The sequence below is a fragment of the Osmerus mordax genome, chromosome 24 (genome assembly GCF_038355195.1).
Source record: "Osmerus mordax isolate fOsmMor3 chromosome 24, fOsmMor3.pri, whole genome shotgun sequence".
NCBI classification, from domain to species: Eukaryota; Metazoa; Chordata; class Actinopteri; order Osmeriformes; family Osmeridae; genus Osmerus; species Osmerus mordax.
The window spans coordinates 9,313,236-9,323,389 of NC_090073.1; the positions used below are offsets into that span (position 1 = coordinate 9,313,236).

Sequence of the window (10,154 nt, forward strand, 5' to 3'; positions counted from 1 at the left end):
GAAGATGCCAAGCAGACAGACAACGTTCAGCATTCAGAGCTAATGTTAGCATTCAGAGCTAATGTTAGCATTCAGAGCTAATGTTAGCATTCAGAGCTAATGTTGGCGTCACAGTCAGACTAACACCTGTGTGTAATCTTACTGTACTCCGTGAAACCAGTTTTTTAAGGTTTTCTCTCTCACACACACACACACAAAGGCAAGCACACACACAGACACACACAGGCACGCACACACACATGCAAAGGCACACTCACACGCAACACAAACAAACACACACAAACGAACAGGCACACCAGCATTTGAAGCCGTGAGAGGGGGAGAGAGCCGCGAGGTCTCGGAGCAGGCATGTGGAAGTGCAGCTGAAGCATAGAGGGGGGATGAATTATGGACGAGTGTTGGTCACATGGGACGTGCGTGTTCTCCCCAGAGCTGCAGATGTTCCACAGTGAAGAGAACAAGGCACGCAGGAACCAGCACCAGCGGTCCACAACACACTCCTCTTCCACCAGACGCTACCAGGGTCCGGGGGGGTGTCATGAAGCCCTCACAACATCCTCTGATCACCCACGACAACCGAGTTATGAAATCGTTATAGTTGAACACTCTCCGGACAGTCCCCCGCCTCGTCCTTAGCAGGATGCAGGTTTGGTGTTTCTGGTGATGAACCAGACCACGTGGTGTGTGGAAAGTGGCCGTCTTGAGCTGGGGTTGAAGGTAATCATCTCCAGGGGTGCTTTCCTTCCTGGGCTGGAGGCGGCAGGGTGGGTACCGAGGAGATAAGGGGGGCGGCTTGTCTAAACAAGGTACCCCAGGGGAGACACAGAATACACAGGAAATGGGAGAGGCAGGACAGATAAAAGGGATTTAGGCTTCTCTATTCTAATTGGTTCCTGAGGACCTGGTATCATCGTAGTTTGGAAAATACCATAAAACAGGCTTGTTAAGGATTGGTTGTCTTGAGTGTTTTCAAATGGTTTTAAATGTTTTGGCTTGCAGTTTGATTTGGGGTAGATATAATTCAAATCGGTTGCTTGAAGTGAAACGTGTGACAGAATCGAAACACGTTTGTCCAACAGATTCTTTTTTGCAAGTCGCTCTACTACGACTGCGACAATCGACGGGCGTTCTGGTATCGTCCGCTTATCCAAGCCAGGGTCTCTGGAGAGAACGGGACCCTTCCCAGGAGAAACACCCCTATCAGAGGACGAACCCTGGGGGTTTCGCAATCAGGGATGTGGATCTGAGCCACGAAGGTGATTGGCAAAGAGGCACATTTCTGGGAACTTTAAAGCTGATTGCTCCTCCAGGCACTGTCTGTTCATCTACTCCAACCAGGCACAGCCTGTTTTCATGCTCAGACCAGTCCCACCTGTAACCAGACAGAGATCTGGATGTGCTCCAACACTAGGTAGATCAAAACAAACACATTCCTGAGTCTGGGAAGGTTTCACAATCGCGTAACAAAAGGTTTGCCCATCTGAGGTTGGTTGATAACGATACCCATAACCTGCAATGGGCTCATTAGCTGAACTGTTGAACAGGAAGACTGTGCGAAAAGTACCCAGAACACCTTGAAAGTCCACATGCAGTTTCTGTACTACACAATAACACTCCACAACCGAACCAACTGGCTTGTCCTGCTTAGAAGAGTAAAACAAACCAAGACTCCCTTCTCAAACAGCAACCCGGCTTTGAGACTGTTTACAAACAGTGTGGTATGTACACTAACACAGCCACCGTAGCACACACACACACCACTTTACACTGCTGTGGGTTGAAGCAGGACAGGGGAAATCTGGGTGGCATCTGGAAGGTTTTTGAGAATGGACCTTGAATCAGGTGGACTTCATGTGAGCTCTCTCTCTGGGCGGTTAGGCTGAAAAACACTCACAAACACCAACAACGCGGGCCCAGCACTTCTACGAGCGCTGTTCTCGATGCTAACTGTGTTGCTGTCTAGTCGGTCAGATTTGTGGATGTCTAGTGGCACTGGTGACTGATGATGCCAGTCAACACCTGTGACCTAGTAGAGCCAGCTGGTGGAGTCACAGGCAGACTGGTGGAGAGGATCACACACACACACACACACACACACACACACACACACACACACACACACACGTACACACACAGTCACACACACAGATACACATGCTAAGCATGTGGATAATCATGCGGATTCTACTGAAATTCTTGTAGACTCTGCAACAATTAAAAAGGCAGCCTGATAGACGAGCAGTTCAGCTGTTTTGGCTAGGACTTGCTGCGTGGAGACAGGAGAGGGAAAGGCAGGAGACACGCTCCGTGTTGAAGCCTGCAAGCTGCATTAACAAATCCCCGTTAAACGATGAAACACTCATCGAGGCTGTGGTGATCTCACGTTCAAAACACTTCCAGGGAGAGTGTGAGACTGGAAACAGCTATCAAAACACTTCCAGGGAGAGTGTGAGACTGGAAACAGCTACCCTGAGACATGCTGCACCAGCACGGCCAGCCAGCAGAACCCACTGCAGGCTGTGGTGACCTACTTTTCTCTCTCTCCCTCTCACACATACACACGCTCTCTCTCTCCCTCCCTCACACACACACAACAACACACTACCCCTCTCTCTCTCCCTCCCCTCACACATACACACGCTCTCTCTCTCCCTCCCTCACACACACACACAAACACACTACCTCTCTCTCTCTCCCTCCCCTCACACATACACACGCTCTCTCTCTCCCTCCCTCACACACACACACAAACACACTACCCCTCTCTCTCTCCCTCCCTCACACATACACACACATGCTCTCTCACATACAATCACACACTCCAGCACTCTCTTTCTCCCTCACACATACGACCTCACACACATACACACGCTCTCTCTCTCCCTCCCTCACACACACACACACACACTCTCTCTTCCTCACACACACCCTCCCTCTCTTTCTCTGTGTAAAATCCATCACATGCGGGTTTAGCAGAGTGTTCAGTAAAGGACACTTCAGGCACAACTATCTGGTGTTGGCTTTCTTTCCCTGTTCATCCTGACTGCATGAATCAGACTGTGTCGCTAATGGAGCTGAGTGGTCCTATTGACATACTGCCCTGTCAACCTGGAGCCTCTCTCTCTTCCTGCAACCTATCTCTCTCTCTTCCTGCAACCTACCTCTCTCTCTCTTCCTGCAACCTATCTCTCTCTCTCTCTCTCTTCCTGTCTACCTCCCAGAGGAGCAGCACGTACGTCCATATCTCAGGCTGAGATGATACCTTACAATTACAGAACACTGACAGGCTTGTCCCTTCCCCTCATTCCTCTCCTCTCTTCCTCCCTCCTGTCTTCCTCCCTCCCTCTCTTCTCCCCTATTTGCCGCCACAGGAATACTGCCATTTGCCTTATCATTTGCCAGAGTCACAAGCTGTGGGATGGGGCTGTTGATGGTGGTGGGTGAGGGGGGGGGGTTGTTGTGCGTTTATGACCTAAACAAAAGCTGAGTGTTGACGCCTGGGGGTGGGGGGTGGGGGTGGGGGGCAGTCGAAGGAGTCTGAGAGGAAGAAAGAGAGGAGGAGAGAGGAGGAAGAGCACAATGCCGTCCTTTCAGTCCGCAGAGCTCCAGACCGTTGTTGTCTTTGAGGCTCCATGCGCAAAAAAAAACCCAAACGTGTGCATGTACTGTACATGATGCATGTACTGAGGCTACACGTCCTGTGTGAGGCGTGTGAAGGGTTCAGTATGTTCAGAGAGCGTGCGTGTTTTTGTACAGGCATGTGACACCGGTTCAGTGTTTATGTAGGCCAACAAGCCTGGGGCATGAGTACTTTCCCGGCCCACAGCTAAGGGAGTAACTCTCTGCTAAGCCAAGTAAACACTAGGAGGGGCTGTGTGTGTCGACGGCTTGGCATGTACCCTAACCTCGAGATCCACAAGCACACAGGGCGATGGGATGGAAGGCCGGATTGATATTACTGTTCTAATCTGGAGGTGCCAGGAGATATGGGACGGCTGGGAAAAATCCTCTAATGTATGGGATCATCCTCGGGTGGATGTATAGAGTATAGAGTGGCCAGATGTACCCTGTAGCGGTGTAAGAGGGCAGCTGTGGGTCGATGTAGAGTTTAGAGTAGTCAGATGTAGCCTGTAGCACTGCAAGGGGGCAACCCTGCAGCGGAGTATGAATGGATCTCTCACAAAGGTCAGGGAGTTCAGAGATGAGTTTCGTCACATGCGAGAGGCAGGCTACTTGGAGCGGGTGTGGAGTCTGTGAGCTAATCTCCAACCTGTGTCTCACCTCCGCTCATCAGACAAATGTGTTTCTGAACTCTGCTTTCTCCGCAATCAAACCTCCTCTTAGCCGATTTAATATTTAATGAGCTGGGTACCGTGGAGGGTGAGACTCGACGAATGAGGGAAGAGATTGCAGTGAATATTTAATTAGCTATGAATAGCTTCAGCTAATGTTTTGACAAAACTGACAATTCGTCAATATGATTGACAGAGTGTGAATAGGGAGATCGTTTGTGTAATGAAGTCATGAGCAGTTGGGTCGTTTCTGAGGGAACTCACAAAGAACTGGACTTCTTGTTTTCTTTACGGGAAAAAAGTTTCTTTTCTGACACACCAGGGTCATAGGCGAACATTAATCCTCGGAATTACACACTCAAGTCGCCCCGCCCTGAAGACTAGAGGGAGCAAGTTTTCCTGTAATTACACAGAGAGACTTATCCCCTGTCCTGCTACTGTAGGAAGACAAAGGCTTGTGTTGACATCCTGTTGTACGACTGTCTTGTTAAAGACGGCAGTCATGAAATTTTTTGATCCTGTACTTCAAGAGCAACATTGTTATCCATGCTCTGTACTCCTTAATACTGGTGATGATATGAGCTGTTATTATTGCTGGCACTGGTAGGTGACGTGGTTACTTTGCACCGCGCCTGGTAAATACACACTGATTTTCTGATCTGTACTTTCTACATGCAATATCTGGATGTCGCTTTGGATAAAAGTGTCTGATGAATACAAACGTCAAATGTAAGGGTAGGGTAAGACGCAAAGAACATAATGGCTTAATTATGTTTCACAATGAATGACTAAGAGACAGAACAGTGTGATTGTTCTGGACCGAACCCCTCGAGTCATACTACACTACGGGTTGGCTCACTTCTGGTCCACATAGTCCGGATGTGATGATCCATTGACTGGCTGCGGTCTCACCTCCATCCAGACAAGGTCAACCCAGAAAATGAGAGGAAATCAAATACTCACAGATCTATAGAGAGGGGAAATGGGCTTCTTTCCTTTTTTTTTTTTACCAGAGCGGCCATCATTTGAACAGGATACTAACAGCACTGAGAAAAAGCACTGTAATTTTATCCTCTTCGATGCCAGTCAGGATTAATGTTTTGCTAGATGTTGCCTTTTGTTTTGAGTGTCCTTACGAGTTCTCTCTGGGAGCCTCACGTTGCTGATGTAAGCAGTTTTTTCCGGCTCACAGGCACTTTAACCGAGGCAGACGTGAAGGCAGAGAGATGTGCCGTGCACTCAGCACGCATTGTGACTCACACTGGTCACTTCAATAACAGGACGCTGCCAGGCAAACGCTCCTGTTCTTCCCTGTCGACGCCCCCGTCTGTCTGAGCGGTCTGTGTCGCGTCCAGGGCAGAGAGCGGTTCACTCAGGACTCCAGTAAGGACGTGACACACTCAGCAGAACGGAGAGCGCTGTGCGATCCCCCGATCCGTGCCAGTGAGCAGAGGGGGCGCTGTGGGAGTGTGGAGGTGAGGGGCTGGGTACAGGACAGAACCACCACCAGGCCTTCCCCGGACACAGGGGGGTGGAGGGCCGGAGGGGCAACTCTGTCTGATGAGCAGGAGGATGACTGCTGACTGCCCCTCACCCCCCCACCCCACCCCTCCTGCCACCCCTCTCCCTGCCTCTATCAGCATGAAAGGCTGCCATTGTGCTGCCTCTCTCATCCGCACCAAAATATGAACTCCACTCCTAACCCCGGGCATGTGTACTGTGAGCCTGCCTGTCTGCTTGATGTTTGCAGGCTCACCTCCATCCAGACAAGGTCAACCCAGAACTCGTAAGGACACTGACAACACGTTCCGACCCAGCGCTCCTAACCCAGCGCTCCTAACCCAGCGCTCCTAACCCAGCGCTCCTAACCCAGCGCTCCTGCCCAGCGCTCCTAACCCAGCGCTCCTAACCCAGTGCTCCTGCCCAGCGCTCCTAACCCAGCGCTCCTAACCCAGCGCTCCTAACCCAGCGCTCCTAACCCAGCGCTCCTGCCCAGCGCTCCTAACCCAGCGCTCCTAACCCAGTGCTCCTGCCCAGCGCTCCTGCCCAGCGCTCCTGCCCAGCGCTCCTAACCCAGCGCTCCTGCCCAGCGCTCCTAACCCAGAGCTCCTGCCCAGCGCTCCTAACCCAGCGCTCCTAACCCAGCGCTCCTGCCCAGCGCTCCTAACCCAGCGCTCCTGCCCAGCGCTCCTAACCCAGCGCTCCTGCCCAGCGCTCCTAACCCAGCGCTCCTGCCCAGCGCTCCTAACCCAGCGCTCCTAACCCAGCGCTCCTAACCCAGCGCTCCTAACCCAGCGCTCCTAACCCAGCGCTCCTGCCCAGCGCTCCTAACCCAGCGCTCCTGCCCAGCGCTCCTGCCCCAGCGCTCCTAACCCAGCGCTCCTAACCCAGCGCTCCTGCCCAGCGCTCCTAACCCAGCGCTCCTGCCCAGCGCTCCTAACCCAGCGCTCCTAACCCAGCGCTCCTAACCCAGCGCTCCTAACCCAGCGCTCCTAACCCAGCGCTCCTGCCCAGCGCTCCTAACCCAGCGCTCCTGCCCAGCGCTCCTAACCCAAGCGCTCCTGCCCAGCGCTCCTAACCCAGCGCTCCTAACCCAGCGCTCCTGCCCAGCGCTCCTGCCCAGCGCTCCTAACCCAGCGCTCCTAACCCAGTGCTCCTGCCCAGCGCTCCTGCCCAGCGCTCCTAACCCAGCGCTCCTAACCCAGCGCTCCTGCCCAGCGCTCCTGCCCAGCGCTCCTAACCCAGCGCTCCTAACCCAGCGCTCCTAACCCAGCGCTCCTGCCCAGCGCTCCTAACCCAGCGCTCCTAACCCAGCGCTCCTAACCCAGCGCTCCTAACCCAGCGCTCCTAACCCAGCGCTCCTGCCCAGCGCTCCTAACCCAGCGCTCCTGCCCAGCGCTCCTAACCCAGCGCTCCTGCCCAGCGCTCCTAACCCAGCGCTCCTGCCCAGCGCTCCTAACCCAGCGCTCCTAACCCAGTGCTCCTGCCTGGCCTCCTGCCTGGCCTCCTGGTGTGGGCCGGTCAGAGGAACCAGACTACTGACCAGAGGGTGGGTGACCAACCCCGGGCTTGAGTCAGCGCCTGGGGTCAAATCTGGCTCAGGGCATTTCCTGTATGTCATCCCCCTCTCTCTCTCGCTCTCTCAATCCCTGCTTTTCGGTCTCTGTCCAACTGTCCTATCAAGAAATAAAAAAGGTCAAGAAAAAGGCCAAAAACTACTTTTAAAAAAGAAAAAGAAAAGGAAGACAGTGGTAGGCTGGGGGTTTGCCTGAGACCACAGTTCTGCTTTAGTGTACATCCCCTTTGTGTAGTGAGTAACACCAGGCTGTAGGGGGGAGTAACAGATCATGATGTCATACACGCATCACACTCCCAGTGACTCCAACTAGGAGGCCCATCTGTGTTGTGGGTCAACTTCTAAATAACACTTTTGAAGACGTCACCACCGCAGACGAGAGACTGTCCTTGTCACTGGTTTGTGGGGGAGCTCCCTCCTCTCCCCTGGGGCGTCTGGGAGGAGAATACCCCAGCCTGCCTCCAACCTTTCACTACCTGGCTGTGAGGGAATGTGTGGAATGACATGCTGAAACACTCCCTGCCCCTGCCCAGTGTCAGCATTCACCTTAACCACAGAGCGAGAGACAGAGAGACAGACATAGAGAGAGAGAGAGACAGAGAGAGAGAGAGAGAGAGAGAGGAGAGAGAGAGAGAGAGAGAGAGAGAGACAGAGAGAGAGAGAGAGAGAGAGACAGAGAGAGAGAGAGAGAGAGAGAGAGACAGAGAGAGAGAGAGACAGAGAGACAGAGAGACAGAGAGAGAGAGAGAGAGAGAGAGAGAGGAGAGAGAGAGAGAGAGAGAGAGAGAGACAGAGAGAGAGAGAGAGAGAGAGAGAGAGAGAGAGAGAGAGAGAGAGAGAGAGAGAGAGAGAGAGAGAGAGAGAGAGAGATCATGACAGGCAGATGAGTGTTTCCGAGAGAGCTATTCATTTTTGACAGTGCCCAGAGAGAAAGCTAAGGGTTCAGAGGTCAGCTAGGTTCTCTCTCTCAGCTGCTTGCTGGGTTGTTATGACAGCGGAAAAACACTGAGGACTCCTGATCACGGGCAGGGTGTTCAGAGACATCATCATAATGACGTACACACACAGATGTCGGTTAGCTAAAGTTACCGACCTAGTAAAAGTGACCGTTAATCCAAAACATGGTGGCAGTGATTAAATATTTAGGCACAAATATTTTGTACACCATCAACTACAAAGAGGCCTTTCTCAAATGTTCTTACCAACTCGTCTAAGTTCCGCATGTCACATAGCACTCTTTTCTGTTGCCAGTGGGTATAAGGGGAAGGATCAGGTTCGTCCACGTTCACGTCTTCCTCCACACCCACACTCTCCTTCCGACTGAAGCACCTGCTGGGCGGGCTCGGCTCGGCCTGCTCCCCCGGCTCCCGCAGGTTCTCCTGGTCCCGGATCTCCTCTTCAATCTCCTCCTCCAGTTGAATCAACATCGGTGCCAACATACCGAACTTGGCCCCCCGACGCGCCACCTCCAGCAGGCACAACACGAAATTCTTCTCGTTGCATCTTTCCACCAGGTCGTTGGTTTCAAACATCAGAACATCCTTGATCCAGAGCTCCTGTCTACACCAACCGATGAAATTGGACACGTTGTCCCGTGCCAAAAAGGAGCCCTGGACAACATTTCGCGACTGAAACACCACATCCTTGCTGGGTAACCTCAGTGTTTGGGCAGCCTCCGGATACTCCAGCTGGAAGTCCAGCGCCGCGCGATTCACGTTGTTGGCATGCCGACAGAGGGCACAGCCAGTCCCGAGCCCCTCCATAAAGGTGTCCGCCGTAACATCCAGGTCGTAGAGAGTGTTCAACCACTCAGCCAGATCCTCCTTCATGGCATAAAGGTATTCCTCGCTGGATTTGAACGGCCTTATGCTCTTGGAAGCAGATGACTGGATGTTGCTCTGATCAGCCATATTGTCAGGGATGTATTAATGCTGGCTACTTAATAATACCAGATTGTCTCATTGCACAAGCGATCACCCAAACCGTATCCATTGAGTGTGGCGAAACAACCGTGTAGACGCACCCATGACAAGCAGTGTGTGTGGTATATTAGTCCAAGTCCTTGATGGAATCCTTTGTATGGCTAATAGAGCATTCTGAGATGCGAGGCAGCCGAGGCGCGTGGATGCGTATTCCGGACGTCTGTGCGAAACCCGTTCCCTTTAACGAGCGCATCGCTGTTCCTTACGGCGTTCCAACGGCGGGGGAGAGTGAAACCGTAACGGTGATGGGACGAATACGGATACACACCCCGGGAAAAGTGTCCTCCGGTGTCCTGGACACAAAGACAGCGTCTTGCCCGCCAGCCGTTGGCGTGCCTGAATGGTTTAAAGGCTACAGCTGCTTCAAAGAAATGCGAGCTCCACACTGACCAGCCGTAACTCACTTGCTGCACATCGCCCCCCTCGCATTAAAAAAGCCCTGCCCACATCGCGCCGCCTCTTGCTCTGAACATGTTGACCTGCTATAGCTTAGACTAGCAGAGCGATTCAGCGGCATATCCCATTATGAGAGGATAAGCGCCGGTAGAAGAAAAAAAAAAAAACTTAACCCTGTGTTCACTGCCTCCAATAAAAACCGCACATGAACTCTGATATAGCAATATTATCACATCAGTATAGCCCATACAAGGAATATAGTTACTTTAGTTAAAAGCAGAACATTATTTTCGGATATCCTAGATTACCTATTAACAAATTGACAGCATAGGCCTATGCGCATTGTGATCGTGGATAATTGGCCATATCGCTTGGGCCTAACGCGTCGAAAGGACATGATGCGCTCTG

At 52.4% G+C, this 10,154-nt stretch overlaps 1 protein-coding gene across 1 annotated transcript; it reads right to left on the bottom strand.

Moving 5' to 3' along the window:
* Window positions 1-8,335: 8,335 nt before the first annotated feature.
* gas2l1 (growth arrest-specific 2 like 1) lies at window positions 8,336-9,757 on the bottom strand. The gene is made up of 2 exons (XM_067228509.1): window positions 8,571-9,757; window positions 8,336-8,383 (listed from the first exon to the last, which is right to left on the bottom strand). Exons 1-2 carry the CDS (start codon window positions 9,276-9,278, stop codon window positions 8,336-8,338), a joined length of 756 nt encoding a protein of 251 aa, XP_067084610.1. The 5' UTR covers window positions 9,279-9,757.
* Between the last annotated feature and the right edge of the window lie 397 nt (window positions 9,758-10,154).